Source organism: Perognathus longimembris, chromosome 1, assembly GCF_023159225.1.
Source record: "Perognathus longimembris pacificus isolate PPM17 chromosome 1, ASM2315922v1, whole genome shotgun sequence".
Lineage (NCBI taxonomy): Eukaryota > Metazoa > Chordata > Mammalia > Rodentia > Heteromyidae > Perognathus > Perognathus longimembris.
The window spans coordinates 67,558,318-67,577,778 of NC_063161.1; the positions used below are offsets into that span (position 1 = coordinate 67,558,318).

The 19,461-nt window shown below is 44.6% G+C and overlaps 1 protein-coding gene and 1 pseudogene across 1 annotated transcript in view; one reads left to right on the plus strand and one right to left on the minus strand.

The window, feature by feature from the left end:
* Positions 1-864: 864 nt before the first annotated feature.
* Positions 865-1,628, plus strand: LOC125350060 (annotated as a pseudogene).
* A 5,125-nt stretch (positions 1,629-6,753) lies between these two features.
* Positions 6,754-19,461, minus strand: part of Pkp2 (plakophilin 2) — a 65,203-nt gene continuing 52,495 nt past the window's right edge. The window contains exons 7-13 of the mRNA XM_048367132.1: positions 17,009-17,126; positions 13,593-13,757; positions 11,815-11,988; positions 9,144-9,297; positions 8,248-8,437; positions 6,920-7,007; positions 6,754-6,823 (exon numbers count right to left, since the gene is read on the minus strand). Of these exons, the coding sequence (XP_048223089.1) occupies positions 6,755-6,823; positions 6,920-7,007; positions 8,248-8,437; positions 9,144-9,297; positions 11,815-11,988; positions 13,593-13,757; positions 17,009-17,126 (958 nt within the window). The 3' untranslated portion in view covers position 6,754. The remainder of the gene's footprint in view (positions 6,824-6,919; positions 7,008-8,247; positions 8,438-9,143; positions 9,298-11,814; positions 11,989-13,592; positions 13,758-17,008; positions 17,127-19,461) is intronic.

The following is a 19,461-nucleotide window of genomic DNA, read 5'->3' on the forward strand; positions in this document are numbered from 1 at the left end:
CACAAGGGCATTCTGCTAAATAGACATTCAGAATATCTTGTCTGTGATTTCTTTCCTTTCTTTACCTCTACCTGGCCTCTGAGGATGTGTTCATGTAGTGTGTTTATATGTGCAATCAGGGAGACTGGGGCTTGTAAGAGAACCAGGGGTACATTTGTGTATGAATAATACTTATTTTTATTTTTGTGCCAGTCCCAGGGCTTGAACTCAGGGCCTAGGCACTGTCTCTGAGTTTCTTTAGCTCAAGGCTAGCTCTCTACCATTTGAGCCTCACCTCTACTTCCAGCTTTCTTGCTACTTAATTGAAGACAAAAGTCCCATGGGCTTTCCTTCCCAGGCTACCTTCAAGCTGTGATCCTTAGATCTCACCCTCCTGAGTAGCTAGGATTATAGGTGTGAGCCATTGGCACCTGGCTGGACTGGTATATTTTCAAAAAGAAATCAAAAAGAGCTGGGCACTTGTGGCTCACGCTTGTAATCCTAACTCCATAGGCTGAGATCTGAGGATCCTAGTTGTCTGCCAGGTTGAGCAGACAAATTCTTTAGACTCATATCTCAAGGTGTAGAGGTGCAGCTCAAGTGGGAAAGCACCAGCCTTGAACAAAATCAAAAGTGGAGAGCTGCAGGGCCTGATTTCAAGCCATAATACACACACACACACACACACACACACACACACACACACACACACACACACGAGAGGGATTAAAAACACAAAGATAGTCTCTCTCCCTCTCCCTCCCCCCACCCCACTCCCTCTCCCAACGCTTAGAGAATACAGAAACAAAAAGGGAAGTCAAGAACTATGAGTCCCGGCTCCTGTGCCCCGGCTCCGCGTCCTGGGGCGGCTGTGCCTGCAGGACATCTGAGGAGCAAATGCAGATCTTGAGGATGTTGTGTCTGCGCCCAGCCTGTCCAGGCCTGAGCACTGTCCTGCCCTCCCGGTTTCTGGGTATCTTCCCCTGGCAAATTCCAGCAGGTGCCAGCTTCCACTCCACCTCTTTCTCTGAAGCAGACCTTCCACAGGTCTTGATTACAGGGGGTCTCGGCCAGCTGGGAATGGGGCTCGCCAACCTCCTCAGGAGACGATTAGGGAAGGACAATGTGATTTTATCAGACATAAAGAAACCCCCTGCTCAGGTTTTCCACAGTGGCCCGTTTGTCTACACTGACATCTTGGACTACAAGCACCTTCGTGAGATGGTGGTCAGCAACCACTTCACCTGGCTGTTGCACTACAGCGCCTTACTCAGCGCTGTGTGAGAAGCAAACGTGTACCTGGCCAGGGCTGTGACTATAACTGGATTGCATAACATTCTAGACGTGGCAGCAGAACACCATCTATGATTGTTTGTGCCCAGTACAATTGGGGCGTTTGGACCTACCTCTCCCTGGAACCCAACCCCAGACCTCTGTATTCAGAGACCCAGGACCATCTATGGTGTGTCCAAGGTCCACGGGAGCTCATGGGAGAATATTATCATTACTGGTATGGCCTAGATTTCCGGTGTCTTCCATACCCTGGGATTATTTCAGCCGATTCCCAGCCTGGAGGATGAACGACGGACCAGGCAGTTCAGATTTTCAATGCTGCCGCAAACAGTGGCAAGTTCGAATGTAACAAATGAGGAAGTTCTTTCACCCAGAAGTCAGATAGACCTTCATGTTCATCAGAGAACACACAGGAGAGAAACCTTATGAATGCAACAAATGTGGACAGACCTTGGTATGGATAATAGAATTCACACAGGTGAGAAACCTGGTAAATATAGAAAGTCTTTCAACCAAAATTCACACTTTAGCAGGCCTAAGAGAATTCACACAGGTTAGGAATGTAATAGATGTGGAATGTCTTTCACCTGGAAGAAAACTCAGTTTGCATTGGAGAACCCAAACAGGATAAAAGCCTTGTGAATGTAAATCCTTTTTTAAAAAAGAACTCTTAAAACAGGCTCAGATTGTGTGGTGAGCAGCAACCAGAGTAGAGAGCGCTAACAAAGAATATTGTTCATAAAGTTTACTTGCACATATGAAAAAAAAGTCTTACTCTGTAGTCCAAGCTGTTTATGAATTCAAAATCCTCTTGTCTCTGCCTCCTGAGTGCTATGATTACAGGCATGTGCCACCACATCTAACTTTAAGCAAACTGTATTTCTTAAAACATACATTAGCATTATCTTGCAGTAAATTCAGATTTATAGGTAAAACTGAATCTTGGAGTATATCTGAACATTTTCAACATTATATATAAAAAAACTTCCACTTGGATATAAAGGTTAAATCACCAGGTACAAACAAGACATGAGGGAGAAAAAAACGAAAAAATATAATTTCTCCAAAATCCAACTACTCCACATTTCCAAAAACATCATTAAAAAGCAGGGCTAGAAGCATGTCTCAAGTGGTAGAGAGTCAACAGAGCAAGCAAACCGAGTATGAGGCTCTAAGTTCAAATGCCAGTATACATGCCCACATATACAGTATATACCACACTATTCACAATATTGAAACTACAGAATCATCTTAGGTCTCCATCCACTGATGAATCAACAAATAAAATGAGTTATATACACACAATGCAAAGCAAAGTCCATGAGAATCTTATCTCCAATTAACCACCAAACAGCCAAAGGTAGAGCTATGACTCAGGTGGTAAAGTGTTAGCTTTGAATGAAAAGGCTAAGGGATAATACCCAAGCACCGAGTTTAATCCCAAATACATACATTTAAAAAGGAAGATGACACTATGTTGGAAATGAACTATACAACTTTGGGGAGGGGAGAAGGGAAGGCTAAGCAGCAGAAAATATGGTGGGGTAACAGTGTTTAAAAAGAAATGTACTGGGCTGGGGATATGGCCTAGTGGCAAGAGTGCCTGCCTCATATACATGAGGCCCTGGGTTCGATTCCCCAGCAGCACATATACAGAAAATGGCCAGAAGTGGCGCTGTGGCTCAAGTGGCAGAGTGCTAGCCTTGAGCAAAAAGAAGCCAGGGACAGTGCTCAGGCCCTGAGTCTAAGCCCCAGGACTGGCAAAAAAAAAAAAAGAAAGAAATGTACTCATTAGCTTACTTATGTAATTGTAAATCCTGTCACCTTTACAATAAATATATAAATAAATAAACAAAGAAAGAAAGAAAAAAAAAACCACAAAGATATCCAAGCCAAGGAACTCTAAATAATTTAGCATTTATTGAGTACACACACAGGGTGTGCTGTGGGTGTTTGTTTATTAAAAGTTAATCATCACAACTCAATGAGGAAAAAGTTCCCATCATTCATGTATAATAGATAAGGAAAACTGAGGGTCGGTGACAGTAAGATTATTAATAAGAGAGAAGTCAGAATTTGAATGTGTGTGTGTGTACACTGGGGCTTGCATTTTCTCTTAGCTTTTTCATTCAAGGTTAATGTTCAACCACTTAAGCCAGAGCTCCACTTCCAGCTTTTTGCTAGTTAATTCAACTATAAAAGTCTTTTGCGTTTATCTGCCCAAGCTGGCTTTGATCTCAGATCTTAGCTTCTCGAGTAACTAGGATTACAGGCATGAGTGCTACTGGTGCTCAATGTTCCACAGTTTCCTAGCTTTATAATGTTCTCCCTTTTGCTCATGGTTTGAACAGCTCTCAAGCCAAAAGCATTTTGACTTCTCCTGTACATGGCATCATCGCAAGAAGGCAGGTTTTTCTTAAAGGCCTTAAACTTTCATAACTGACAGCTCCATTATAATCTAAAGTGTGAACTTTAGATCAGAGGTTTACTTTGCTGTTTCTCTTTTTTATTTTCTCTCCCACAACAAATACTTGAAAGTAACCTTTCTTACATCTCACTTTGGACCTATTCTCCACCAGGCTGGCATTATCTGAACAAAGCACTATGTGATTCTGCCACCACATTAATACAGACTGAGGGTTTTTTGTTTTTTTTTTTTTTGTTTGTTTTTTTGGCCAGTCCTGGGCCTTGGACTCAGGGCCTGAGCACTGTCCCTGGCTTCTTCCCGCTCAAGGCTAGCACTCAGCCACTTGAGCCACAGCGCCGCTTCTGGCCGTTTTCTGTATATGTGGTGCTGGGGAATCGAACCTAGGGCCTCGTGTATCCGAGGCAGGCATTCTTGCCACTAGGCTATATCCCCAGCCCCAGACTGAGGGTTTTTTGACACAAGATACTTGAAGCTGGCTTGACCAGATGCCTTCAGGCTCCCTGTGAGCCCGTGCTTCTGTAGTGGGGCATCTCTTGTGTGCCCTCTCCATTCCCACGCTTCTGCTCACCATGGACATGTTTAGGGGAAATCTCATTATTTATATGTGAACCTATAAACATACCATTTTCTTCTTAAAAAACTGCTTTTAGAAGTTGATTCAATGGGTTTTGAAGGGGTTTGTCCACTCTGCTTATTCTCTCACTTGACATGTTAATCCTCTCTTCCTCTGGTCAGATAACCCAGCCTGCTAGTTATTTCTACCAGGTGTAAAGAAATCCTTCCAGGAACAGAGACGCAGCAACTTCCCACATTCCAGATGCCACTTTGATTTGTGTGTGCATGTGCCACTAGTGGGGACTGAATTCAAAGCCTTGTGCTCTTGCTTAGCTTTTTGCTCAAGGATGGCACTTGCGAAAAACAGCTTCATTTCTGGCTTTTGCTGGACAACTTGGAGATAAGAATCTCTTAAATTTGTCTTCCTCTGGCTGGCTTCAAACTGGAATCCTCAGCTCTCAGCCTCCTGAGTAGTTATTATAGGCACAGAGCCATTTAGAATTTTTGCATGGAACAGCCCTTTGGAGCTCAGCGCAGATAAATGAGAAGACCAGCCAGATGATCTGGATATTCAGGTGACTGAAATTTTGGGATTGCAGTTTTAGGCCAGCCTAAGCAGAAGAATCCATGAGACAGTTTTGTCCAATTAACCAGCAAAAATCTGGAAGTGGATAGAGCTGTGACTCAAGTGGTAGAGCACTACCCTTGAGCAAAAAAGCTTAGGGCCAGCACTCAACCCCTGAGTTCAAGCCTTAGGACTGGTACAAAAAAAATCAAACCAAAATAACAACAAACCTCAGACACTAAAAAGAAAGAAACAAGGCAACAAACAAACAAAAACTACAGAAATAATTAGAAATACACCACTTATCTGGAGGAATAAATTCTACATGGCTATTTAAAAGAGATAAATTCTCCTGTGCTTAAAAAACTGACATCTATTGCTTCTCGGCCTTTTGGCTAAGATCAAGTATAAAAAACTGACATCTGAATACTTTTATTTTGACCTGAGTTATTAGTAACCTAAGTTGTCTATATTGAGATTTTTTTAAATTGAAAACATTTTTAAGTTTCAAAGATAGATAATAAAGACTTAAGTACACATGTAAACTAGAAATGGGAATTTATTCTCTATTTCTTCTTCTTTTTTTTTTTTTCAACTGCCAAAAGGAGCAGGATTTTTCCTTCTGTTCCTGACAAACTGGTACTCTTCAGAGGGCCAGTGCAGATGTGGACTGGGGGGTCTCACCCCCTCACTTGGCTTTTTCACTCAAGGCTGGTGCTCTACAATGGAGCCACATTGCTACTTCCCACACTGTGAAACTTTAAAGAAGCAAAATGTAACAGAATCAGAAGTGGGAGGACTGATTATTTATGAGGTTTTAATCCTAGCCCAGCTGGAATAGTATTTAAAGCAGGCTTGCTTCTCTGGATGATGAAAAAGTGCCTCACACTCATTTTTGTGGTGCCTGCACCACATGCTCTTCCTCAATGTGACTTCTGTCACTTGAATTTCCTAAACTTAGATTTACTACTTGAGCTAGGTGCTGGTGGCTCACGCCTAGCTACTGAAGAGACTGGGATCTGAGGATCAAAGTTCAATACCAGTCCACGTAGGAAAGTCTGAGAGGCTCTTATTACCAATTAACCACCAAGAAAAGCTGTAAGTGGTAAAGCACCAGCCTTGAGCAAAAAAGCTAAGGAACAAAACCCAGATCCTAAGTTCAAGCTCAGTATTGGTATATGCATGGGTGTGCATACACACATACACACACACACACAGAAAAAAAGAAATTAATTTCTTATCATCATGGGTGTACTCAAAATCAGCACAGGAGGAGGGAACACTTACCCAGGGGATAAAAACAGGCTTACAAAGTAGATAGTTTTGCCATTTTTACTTTCTTCTGGAAAATTCTGCAAATATTTCTATTGTTTTGACATGACAGGACAATATATTTGTGGATCAAAGGTGAGAGATTGTGCAGATAAATTGCTGTCAAAAGACAAGAAACTTACTGGGTGCCAGTGATTCAGCCTATAATTATTCAGAAGGTTGAGATCTGCGAATTGCAGTTCAAAGCCAGCCTTTTCAGGAAAGTCTATGAGACTCTGATCTCCAATTAACCATTAAAAAGCCAGAAGTGGAACTGTGGCTTAGGTTGTAGAGCACTATCCTTGAGCACAAAAGCTCAGGGATAGCATCCAGGTCCTGAGTTCAAAAGACCACTGGCTATAATGACAGAATAAATCTTATTGCTAAAATATGTTGGGTGACAAACTTGCAGGAGAGTCTGTTAAGCTAACAAATTTGTGTTGTTCTTACTCTGTTTTCTGGATTCTGGAAGCCATGGAAGTAGAAAAGGATAGAAACAAAGACATGTTTTTTGTTTTTGATATTTCTTCAGCTGGGCAGTAGAAAAATAGGTGTTATCCTTTGGGGCTTTTTTCATCGTTGAGCACAGTGAGAGAACATTCCTGAATCTGTTTTCTTTTTCCTCAGTCTTTAAGGGAGTGGTAGGCTTTGGCTGTCCGGCTGTTGACAAAGTCTGTCTTCTTAAACTGAGCCTTGGGGAGAAGCAGACAGACATGTGAAAGGTTAGAAGCCCTCGCCATGAGAGGCACAGGGCGATGCCCCTCCACCCCGCTGGCACCAGCACTTACCTTCTTGTAGGCGCTGTGGAGGTCCGTGTGTGCCCACAGGCCGTAGAGGAGGACAGAAGCAGCTTTGCTGGCCTTGTTGGGGGTGTGGCTGAAAGGAAGAGGATACCCCAGGATCAGTGAGGACTTGGGGCCTTCTCTCAGTCTCTGTTTTTTGGCTGGTATGAAGATTTGAGCTCAGCACCTGGTGCTTGTTCGGCTACTTTGCTCAGCCACACCTTCAGCCTGGGATTTTTGCTACTTATTTTGGAGTTTGGAGTCTCGTGGACTTTTCTGCTCCAACTGACTTTGAACATCAGTCCTCTGGACCTCAGCCTGTGTAGTAGTTTAATCACCTAGCTCTGGATGTGGGTCTGGTCCCCAGGGGACTGCACAGAGGCCTCTGAGGAGAGGGTGGTGGTGCATGAACCTCCTGCATGACAGCACACACCTGTCTACTAACATGAAGGGTGAAGGCCACCGACTTTGAAACTCATTTGAATGAATAGCTGGTTATTTATCAGAGTAACCTGTGACATGTCAGAACAACCGGAGTTGTAGGAGAAGGCAATACTAAATTTTCTAGTGGCCCTAAACAAAACAGGAATGTGGTCTGACTCATTCACACTGGATTATCCTAGTCTCACCATCTGGGGAATGGAAGGAAGAGGGAAGGAGGAACTTGAGAGCAATATGGTAGGGCATCATCACGTCAGTCACAGCTCTGTGCTGTCCCAGCTCCTCGTAGGCCAGTGGGTAGGACATGAGCTAACACAGGCGTGAATGAATGAAAGGGCATTCCATACTCCTGGCCACGCACTACCAAAACAAGGGAGAGAGTTGGACCCTATCTTGTCATTTTAGAAGAGTGTGAGCCTCACTACTCAGGAGGCTGATTGCTAAGGATGCTTGTTTGAAGCCATCCCATGAAGGAAAGTCCAGGAGATTCTTATCTCTAATTGACCACCAGAAAGTCAGAAGTGGAGCAGTGGCTTAAGTGGTAGAACACCAACCTTGAGTGAAAAAAGCCAAGCAAAAGGTTGAGGCCCTTAGTACAAGCCCTAGTACTAGAGCATACACACACACATACACACACACACACACACACACACACACACACACACGCATGCACAGAGAAAATGCACAGAATGGCTGGCAGTGTGGCTTGGTTGATACTGCTCTTTCCCTTGAGTGATCACCAAGGACCAAACCAGATAGCCTAGCCTAACATTGTATATATTTGTGCCCATGTTGTCATGGTACTAAATGAAGGGGGTACTCACAATTGTTTGATCAACATTGGGTGGGGGGGAAGAAAAGAGACAGGGATAGGCAGATATTAAAGGACTTACGCATCGCTTGAGCTAATGGCCATAATTTTCTGCAGACCTCCAGTGTTTAGGAGGTCTCGAGCATTCTGGTAACTGTTTTGGACTATATTGTTCAATGTGTAACAGGCAGAGGCTGTAGTTTCGATGAGAAGATCGGTACTCGGAACTGTGTCAGGAATGATGGAAACCAGGTCAGGGAGCGTTTCTTTGGCTACAAAATAAAGAAAAAATTCTCCATTAGATCCCAATATATACTTGATAAAGAGTACTTCAAAAGAGATACACAGAAGCTGAGATCTGAGGATCACAGTTCAAAGCCAGCATAGTCTCTGTGAGACCTTTATCTCCAATTAACCACCAGGAAACCAAAGTGAGCGGTGTGGTTCAAAGTGGTAGAGTGCTAGCCTTAAGTGAAAAAGCTCAGAGACAGCCCTGGCCCTGAGTTCAAGTCCAACAGACATACACACAAAAGATACACAGTTGTTTAATGAACACAAAGAAAAATATATTGTGTGTGTGTGTGTGTGTGTGTGTGTGAGAAAGAGAGAGAGATTTCCACTTTTTGTTGGCTAACTGGAGATAAGAATCTCACTGGGGCTGGGGATATGGCCTAGTGGCAAGAGAGCTTGCCTCGTATACATGAGGCCCTGGGTTCAATTCCCCAGCACCACATATACAGAAAACGGCCGGAAGTGGCGCTGTGGCTCAAGCGGCAGAGTGCTAGCCTTGAGCAAAAGGAAGCTAGGGACAGTGCTCAGGCCATGAGTCCAAGGCCCAGGACTGGCAAAAAAAAAAAAAGAATCTCACTGGATTTCCTGCCCAGGCTGGTTTTAAATCAGGATCTTCAGATCTCAGCCTCCAGAGTAGCTAGGATTACAGGTGTGCGCCACTACGTGCAGACGCTTTTAGTGACTTACCAATGTCATTCTGCAGAGAAAGATTCCGAGACAGATTCCTCAGCAGTGACACTGCGGTCTTCCTCACACTGGGATCCCCAATGTGCAGCATCTTCCTGGAGTGCTGAAGGCCATTTTCCTTCTGGACGACGGTCTGAGCTACCGAGACTGGCATCTGTGTGAGACATGTTGTGTAAGTGCTATGCCATCCGATCACTGGGAATGCTAAGCTTCCTGCAGGCCACCACAGGTTGGGGAAGATGTTTGAAGAACTACCAATGGCTCCTGTAATGCTAGCTTCTCAGATCTGCTCTGAGCTCTGATCCTCAGATCTCAGTCTCCTGTGAGATTCTTATATCCAATTAATTACCATAAGGCCAGAAAAGAAGCTGTGGCTCAAGTGGTAGAGTACTAGCTTGCCTTGAACAAAAAAGCTACACTAATTGCAAGGGCCCAGGCCCTGAGTTCAAGCCCCAGGGTTGGCACACACACACACACACACACACACACACCCCAAAACTTACCACTGGTATTATACCAGCCTATAGAAATTTTCTTTGTAAGTTAATTTATTTCTATAGAAAGCCCAGTTTATTCTGAAAGACACTGAGCTTTTGAAGAGTGATTGCCCATTTGATTGTCTCCAGCACACTGCAAGTTTCTGGCTGAGGTCGAGCTTCTCGAAAGGCAACTTGCAATTAGTCTAGTTACCTTCAGGGGAGGGGGGAAAAGATATGTCTGAGTGTGTATGTGTGTGTGTATGCAGGTAAAAGAGCCTGGACTCAGGATCTGGAGCTTTTTTTTTTTTTTTTTTTATAGATTTTCCTGCTGGAATTGGCTTTGAACTGTGATCCTCAGATCTCAGGATTACAGGTGTGAGCCACTAACACTCGGCTGATTATTTATATTCTTAACTATAATGCTAAGACAGGACAATTTCTAAGACAGGAAAAGGATTAGTTTGTCATGTCACTATTTTATTTAAAACACAGCAAGATTCTGTGTACATACATTTATATTATAAGCATGTATGAGCTGGGTGCAGGTGGCTCACGCATGTAATCCTAGCTACTGAGGAGGCTGAGATCTGAGGAGTGCAGTTCAAAGCCAGCCCAGGCAGGGGAGTCCATGAGAGTCTTATCTCCAATTAACCACCAAAAAACTGAAAGTGGTGCTGTGGCTCAAAGTGGTAAAGCACTAGCCTTGAGTACAAAGAGGCTCAAGGATAACACCCAGGCTCTGAGTTCAAGCCCTAGAAACAGAAAAAAAGAAGTAAATATAGTTTCTCAAGTGAAAAATGAACATTACTTTTTTCCTGTGAGAGATAGTTGAGGACTGGTTAGACAATGAACTCTTTTTTTCCCCAAATATTTATTTATTTACTTTCTTGGCCAGTCCTGGGCCTTGAACTCAGGGTCTGAGCACTGTCCCTGGCTTCTTTTTGCTCAAGGCTAGCACTCTGCCACTTGAGCTACAGCGCCACTTCTGGCCTTTTCTATATATGTGGTGCTGAGGAATCGAACCCAGGGCTTTATGTATACAAGGCAAACACTCTTGCTACTAGGCTATATTCCCAGCCCCCTTTTTCTTTTATTTATTTTTTTGCCAGTCAGTCCTGGGGCTTGAACTCAGGGCCTAGGCACCGTAGGCACTGTCCCTGAGCTTTTTCTCTCAAGGCTGGCACTCTACCACTTGAGCCACAGCTCCACTTCTGGCCTTTTAAGGGTGAGTCTCAACAGGTATTCTTGCCTGGACTGGCTTTGAACAGTGATCCTCCGATTTCAGCCTCTTGAGTAGCTAGGATTACAGGTGTGAGCCACTGGTGTTGGCTACAGCAAAGAGTTTTAAGTTCAAATTACTAAAGAATTCCCAAGTATATCATGAGACACAGACTTAGCTCTCCATGCTCTGGTTGAATTTCTAGGGGGATCACAGAAGTCCTTTCCAGCTCTGCACTACAGCAGCCATCTATTGTTTCTGCCTGCCCACCATTGAATCTTCTTTCACTAGGAACCACTCTGATTTCTCATTAGCAAACCTCTCCTTCACTGTCTCAGTCCATGAAATCCAATTGTCATTGAACCCCTCCCATTCAAACCAATTCCCTTGGCTTCTGGGTTGTGTGTGTGTGTTTGCATGCACGCGCATGCATGAACACTCTCCCTCCCCCTCCCCAAGTAATGGGGTTTGAACTCACTCAAGGCCTAGCCACTGTACTTTGGCTTTTTCACTCAAGGTGGTGCTCTACCACTTGAGCCAAACTTCTACTTCTGGCTTTTTGCTGGTTAACTAAAGATAAGTCTCACAGATTGCTTGGGCTGGATTTGAACTGTTATTCTCAGCTCTCAGCCTCCTGAGTAGCTAGGATTACAGGCATGAGCTACCAGTACTTGAAACAATGTCCTTATTTCTTTTTCCCCTTTGGTGCTGGTCCTGGGACTTGAATTCAGGGCTAGGACACGGTCCCTGAGCATTTTCTTGTTCAAGTCTAATGCTCTTCCTCCACCATCTGAGGCACAGCTCCACTTCCTGCTTTCTGGTAGTTAATCTTTCAGATTGTCATGCCCGGGCTGGCTTCACATCATGATCCTCAGATGTCAGCCTCCCCAGTAGCTAGGATTACAGGTGTAAGCTATTGGTACCTGGTACAATGTCCTTATTCTAAAAGGTAGGCAAGCGTTGTGCTACTCACAGAGCCACTTCCCGCGGTGAGATTCTGGAGGGCTCCCAATGATGCTTCCTGTGTGTAGTTTCGGGCACTCTTGGCGATGAGGGACAGATACATCCGAATGACAATCGAGTGCCACAGCCACTCCACACCCTTTGGGTTGCTCTTTTCCTCAGGCATTGGCACATCCTGGCATTGCTAATCATACACAAGGGAATTCAGAATTAATTCAGTCAAGTAGTAGCTACATTTCTGCATCCACACCAACTATAGTCTAGGAAGCTCATTCATATAGTCAGAAGTCCTTGAAATAGAAATTTAAAAGGTAAATATATAAGATTTCCAATTCCTTAACTTTTAGCCCACGTTAAATCTTTCTGCCTAGCATCCCCCCAGCCCGGATCTCCAGACAAGCGACATCTCACACTGAGAAGGAAATTCAGAGAACTGAGCACATGTGCATCCTTCTACAGTAGTTTTCAGGGTGCTTTGAGCTGAGGATAGGATGCGTCACCCCCATCTGTCCCCTCAGGTGCTCAGAGGTTGTCCTGGACAGCATCGGGGTTCTAACTTTATCCATGGTCTTCCAAGTTCACAGACACCCTGCTACTAAGAAAAATGGGCAGTGCACATCCTTTCAGTTCTTATGCCGTATGGATAGAATTATGGGTTGTGTTTAAAGTTGCTTTGTAGAAGGCTGGAAGTGAGCCTCAGGGCTGCCTTGCAGTAGTGCAGTAATGATGGCAGCCCGAGCTGTGTTGTGCGGAGTGAGTACCCGACAGTGTGGCCTCATGGCCAGGATAGCGCACCTGGAGCCACCCTGCATGGGACCGAGTTCCAATTCCGCATGTACTAGTCTGGGAAAATATGTTCACTTTCCCCCTTCCCTTCCACTTCCCCCTTTTCTTTCCCCTCCTTCCCTTTCTTCCTTTTCTGTACTGGTACTGGGGCTTCAACTCAGGGCCTTGTGCTCTCACTTGGCTTTTCACTTTAGGCCGGTGTTCTACCAACCGAGCCACATCTCCATGACTTGCATTTTGCTGGTTAATTAGAGATGAATCTCACAAGCTTTTTCTATCCAGGCTGGTTTTGAACCATGGTCCTCAGATTTTTTTTTTTTTTTTTTTTGCCAGGCCTGGGCCTTGTACTCAGGTACTGAGCACTGTCCCTGGCTTTTTGCTCAAGGCTAGCACTCTGCCACTTGAGCCACAGCGCCACTTCTGGCTGTTTTCTATACATCTGGTGCTGGGGAATAGAACCCAGGGCTTCATGTATATGTATGCGAGGCAAGCACTCTTGCCATTAGGCCATATCCCCAGCCCCTCAGATTTTTTTTTTTAACTCACCTCCCCGAAAGGCAGGGAGGGACCCATTAGGTCTGCCTTAGGCCCTAGTCTCAGTCCTTCCCAAGGGACATAGGATGGAGTGACGTGGTGCACTCAGCTCATGGCCCCACTGATGAGCTTCCCTCTGCCTTAGGTCCTCTGATTTAAGCCTAGTGAGTAGCTAGGATTACAGGTGTGAGCCATGGTGCCCAGTTTAAGCCATTCGCCTTTCTATATCTGTTTCCTCACAGTAAACAAAACACATCATCTCATAGGATTGATGGAAGGGCAACAGGAGTTGAAAATAGCATCTGCTGTACACTAAGTACTGGGAAGCACACAGACACACATTCTCCCTCCCTCTCTCTCTCTCTCTCTCTCTCTCTCTCTCTCTCTCTCTCTCTCTCTCTCTCTCTCTCTCTCTCTCTCTCTCTCTCTCTCTCTCCCCAACTCCTTGCAAAGGACTTTCTAGTATACCTCTCTCACTTTCCTGCTGCGGTTGCCAAAACACCCAATACTTTTGTTGTTGTCGGTCTGGATGTTCCGGTTCTGAATGATGATACTCTGGGAATACTTCTCTGGTAGCTCTGCCTCCAGCTGGTAGGAGAGGTTGTGGAGAATGCATACGCAGTTCTCTGTGGCCTGAGAAAACAGGATGGGACACTGAGCACCCAGAAACAGACACCTCTTCCAATTGGACATGCTTGGACTATGAGATGCCCAGAGTCAAGGAACTAGTGAGTGAAGTTAGAAACGCTAAGGGCACATCATGAATGGTTGTAAGCATTAATTTTAAAAACTAGGGACTATATTTCTTTCTATTTATATTTTTTCCCTTTTTAATTTTGTGCCAGTATTAGCGCTTGAATTCAATGCCTCTTACTCTCACTTGGCTTTTTTTTCTATCAAGGCTGTGGCACTCTACCATTTGAGCCACACCTCCACTTCTGCCTTTTGTTGGTTAATTGGAGATGGAAGTCCCATGGACTTTCCTGCCCAGGCTGCTGGGCTTTGAACCATCATCCTCAGCTGCTTGAGTAGCTAGGATCATGAATGTGAGCCACCAGCACCTGGCTAAAAGCTAAATTTCTCTCTCTCTCTCTCTCTCTCTCTCTCTCTCTCTCTCTCTCTCTCTCTCTCTCTCTCTCTCTCTCTCTCTCTCTTTCTCTCTCCACTCTTACCCCTCTCTTTCTTTGTTCTAGCACCCAGAGTCTGGTGGCTGTTCCTGAGCTTGTTTTGCTCAAGGTTAGTGCTCTACCACTTGAGCCAGAGCTCCACTTCTGACTTTTTTTTTATTTTTTAAAGTTAATTGGAGATAAGAGTCTCACAGACTGGGCTGGGAATGTGGCCTAGCGGTAGAGTGCTTGCCTAGCATGCATTAAGCCCTGGGTTCAATTCCTCAGCACCACTTAAACAGAAAAAACCAGAAGTGGCTCTGTGGCTCAAGTGGTAGAGTGCTAGCCTTGAGCAAAATGAAGCCAGGGACAGTGCTCAAGCCCTGAGTTCAAGCCCCAGGACTGTCAAAAAAAAAATAAAGAAATAAATGCTGTTTTGTTTTGTTTTTTAAAAAAAGAGTCTCACGGGCTGGGGATATAGCCTAGTGGCAAGAGTGCCTGCCTCGGATACACGAGGCCCTAGGTTCGATTCCCCAGCACCACATATACAGAAAACGGCCAGAAGCGGCGCTGTGGCTCAAGTGGCAGAGTGCTAGCCTTGAGCGGGAAGAAGCCAGGGACAGTGCTCAGGCCCTGAGTCCAAGGCCCAGGACTGGCCAAAAAAAAAAAAAAGAGTCTCACAGACTTTCCTGCCTAGATTGGCTTTGGACTCTGATCTTCAGATTTTAGCCTTCTGAGTAGCTAGGATTACAGGTATAAGCCAAGAGTACCCAGCTTCTCTTCTCTTTTCAATTATCATGATTAAGTGTGTGTACAAAGAGGTCACAGTTCCATAAAGCGAATTATGAATCTTGATCAACCCCTTCCATCCTTACCTCCCATTCCCCAGTCCCATCCTCAAGTTGTATAGCTCCATTTTGCATGATGTACAATGCATTTACTCTTTCTTCCTCCTTTCATGTGTTCCCTTACCACCACTGCCCTTCATTCCCTATCCCCAATCCCCACATGTTGCTATAGAAGCTAAATTTCTTAAAATAATGGCAAGCCTTTTAAATTTACTTTTTTGGTTTTTTTTTTTTTTTTTTTACATTACTGGGGGTTTGAACCCAGGACTTTAGCATGCTAGGCAAGTACTCTACCACTGAGGCACATCACATCCCTTGATTATACTGTGTAAAAAGTATGTTTAAACTTCTATTTTTATATTTAAGTCTATTTATCTATTTATTCATTAGTTCATTCATTCATTTGCTGGACCTGGGGCTTGAAATCTGGGCCTGGTGCTGTTCCTGAGCTTTTGTGCTCAAGACTTGAACTTTTCTACCACTTGAGCGATAGCTCAAATTCTGGCTTTTTGTGGTTAATTGGAGATAAGACTTATAGGCTTTCCTGCTAGGCCTGGCTTTGAACCACAATCCTCAGATTCATCCTCCTGAGTAGCTGGAATTACCGGCGTGAGCCACAGCTACCCAGCTATTTTAGGTGGTTTTTCCAAGACTACGACTCAAACTCAGTATCTGATACTTTTGCTCATTGCTGGCACTCTACCACTTGAGCCATGACTCCAAACCTGAGTTCAAATTTTAGTCACATAACATAGCAGCCATGCTACACTGGAGTATAGAAGGTGATATGATTTTTAGGGATTAAGTAGGGGCTCCTGTAATAACCTCTGTGAAAGATGCCCTAACAGAAGCAGCCATGCCAGTGCTGAGCAAAAGCAGATGAAACAAATGGCTTCTCAGAGGTAGACTGTACATGGCTTGCCATCCAGAGACTATGGGACATGAAGGAAGGCAGCCAGGCAAAAATCATTTAGAGTTCTACCTTCTTCTAAGATGGCAATAATTACATAAATTTATTTATTTAGCTAGCAGTGCTAGGCAATCACTCGACCACTAAACCGTACATGATGATAATTAAGAATTAAGAGCTGGGCACCAGCGGGGCTTATGCCAGTAATCCTAACTACTCAGGAGGCTGAAATCTGAGAATTGTGCTTTGAAGCCAGCCTGGGTAGGAGAAAGTCTATGAGAATTTTATCTCAAATTAACTGCCAAAAATTCCAGAAGTGGAGCTGTGGCTCAAGTGGTAGAGCGTTAGCCCTGAGCAATCAAAAAAAGCTCAGGAACAGTGGCCAGTCCTTGAGTTTAAGCCCCAGCACTATTTTTTTTTAAAAAAATCTGGGTAGTAGGGTTCTAGTATCCCATGCCTATGCTTAGAATCCTAGCTACTCAAGAGGCTGAGATATGAGGATCACAGTTCAAAACCAGCCTCATTAAATAAGGATCTCAGTTTAAAACCAGGTTGTTTAAATAAATCTGAGAGATCTTATTTCCAAGTCACCAGCAAAAAGCTGGGTGTAGAGGTATGAGTCCAGTCATAAAGCAGCAGCATCTAGTGAAAAAGCTAATAAAGAGTTTGAGGCACAGAGTTCAAGCCCCAGTACTGACAAGGGGTGGGGAAAAAAAAAAGCAAAAGCTGAACACCAGTGCCTTACGCTTACAATCCTTCCTTCCTACTCAGCAGGCTGAGATCTGAGGACTATAGTTTGTAGCCAACCCAGGCATGAAAGTCCACAAGACTCTTATGTCTAATTAACCAACAAAAAGCAGGAAGCAGGGCAGTGGTTCAAGTGGAAGAGTGCTAGCCTTGAGCACAAAAGCTCAGGGATGGTGCCCAGGCCACGAATTTAAGCCCCAGAACTGGCACAGAGAAAAGAATACTCAGCATGTTAGAAGCAGCTCAGTGGTTGATGTAGATAGTTCAAGTCACCTTGTCATCTGGCTGGTAATCAGCGATGGTCCCTCGGATGTAGTGTACCAAAGAGTCAATGAGTCCGTCACATCTCCTCATCACCTTCCTCCCATCAGCACCTGCTGAGCTCATGTTTCTATCAAGAAAAATCAACACACAAAAACATGTCTTAGCAGTATAGCCAACATGCCTTTGTTTCCCAGTATTCCTTGCTGCTTCTTCCAAGTGTATAGAAATCAGTGAAGCTATAAAACTGTGCCAGATGTGGAGCAACAAACCATCCACAGACTAACAGTTATCACATCCGAAAGCAGCTGCTGAGTCAGTCATACAGTACACAATCACATCCATCAACACAGCTTCTGTCTAACTTCATTCAAAGGACTGAAGTGACAATGGTACTACAGCTATTTACTTATTCTTCACTGTACTTTATTGGGGGAGGGGAACTACTAGAATTTGAACTCAGGGATTTGTACTCTCTAGGCTGATTGCTCTACCAGTTGAGCCACACCTGAGGGCCTTTATATGCAGATTATTTTTAAGATATTCTTGCCCAGGACAGCCTAGACTGTTCTCTTCCCAGATATGCACCCTTCCACTGGAGCGGGACAAGAGGTGCATGCCACCTGCTGTGATTCCAGGGCTTTGCCCAGGTTGGCCTTTAATGGTGATCCTCCAGATACTGGGCCACTGCACCAATGGGTGGATATGAGTGGATGGACACGAGTGGGAGGATGTGAATGGGTAGATATAGTGGGGGATGAGTGGGTAGATGTGAGTGGTGGGTGTGAGTGAGGAATGTGCGGGGGGATGTGAGGGGGGGCATGAGTGGGGGACATGAGTGGGGGATGTGAGGGGGACATAAGGGGGTATATGAGTGGGGGATGTGAGAGGGGACATGAGTGGGAAATATGAGGGGATGTGAGGGGAAACTGAGGGGGGATGTGAGGGGGGATAAGAGTGGGGGACGTGAATGGAGAATGTGAGGAGGATGTGAGTGGGGGATGTGGGGGGACGTGAGTGGGGGATATGACAGGGGACGTGAGGGGGGATATGAGTGGGGAACGTGAGGGGGGATGTGGGGGACCTGAGTGGGGGATGTGAGGGGGATATGAGTGGGAACATGAGGGGGGATGTCATTGAGGGATGATATGAGATAAACATTTGATAAAAACTAAGAAATGATGGGGCTGGGAATGTGGCCTGGTGGTCGAGTGTTTGCCTAGCATGAAGCCCTGGGTCCAATTCCTCAGCACCACATACAAAGAAAAAGCCAGATGTGGTGCTGTGGCTGGAGTGGTAGAGCACTAGCATTGAGCAAGAAGAAGATCAAGGATAGTGCCCAGGCTCCAGGACTGGCAAAAGTAAATAAAAATTTAAAAAAAAATCTAAGAAACGAATGAATGGCAACTAAGACATGGTGATGTGCCAAATATCAAAGTTCCAGTTTGCTCTGCCTTAATTCTCAAGAACTTTAATTTGCTATAGTAGCAGTTTCCTTGTTTGTAAACATGAGTATATTATTATTTTGAGGTCTTGAAGTTTTCTATACAAATTGTTATTGATAAATTGATGGATGCTGTAACAGGAGATAATCCAGCCAGGTGCTGGTGGCTCCCATCTGTCATCCTAGCTTCTCAGGAGGCTGAGATCTGAGAATCCAGTCAGGGAAGCCTAATCTGGAGATTTAGTTCCAGTTAACCAACAAAAAATCCAGAAGTGGATGTGTGGCTCAAATGTAGAGCACCAGCTTTAAGTTAAAAAAACAACAACAACCCAACAAACAACTAAACAAAAGCATGAAGCCCTGAATTCAAGTCCCAGTATGGACACTATATATTTAAAGAGTGACAGCTGGGTGCTGGTGGCCTATGCGTGGAATGCTAGCTACTTGGGAAACTGGGACTGGAGGATTGGCATTTGAAGCCAGCCACATGAAAGTCTAGTTACCAGTGGCTCACACCCATAATCCTAGCTACTCAGGAGGCTGAGATCTGAGGATCATGATTTGAAGCCAGTCTGGGCAGGAAAGTCTGTAAGACTCTTATTGCCAATTAACCCCAGAAAACCAGAAGTGGCACTGTGGCTCAAAGTAGTAGGGCACTAGCCTCTAGCAAAGTTGCTCAGGGACAGTGCCTAGGATCAAAGTTCAAGTCCTCCAACAAAACAAAAAGAAAAGAAAAAAATGTATTAGGCTGGTTGCTTTTAAGCATTTCCTTCCTGCCTTCTTCCTTTTGCCATTCCCTCCTTCCCTCCCTCTCTTCCCTCGTTCCTTCCCTCCACCACCTTTCTCATTAGTACTGGGGCTTGAACTCAGGGTCTCGTGTTCTTCCTTAGCTTTTATGCTTGAGGCTAATGCCCTACCACGTGAGCCACAGCTCCACTTCCAGCTTCTTAGTGGTTAATCAGAAATAAGAGTGTTATGGACTTTCCTGCCCAGAGTGGCTTCAAATCATAATTTTCAGATA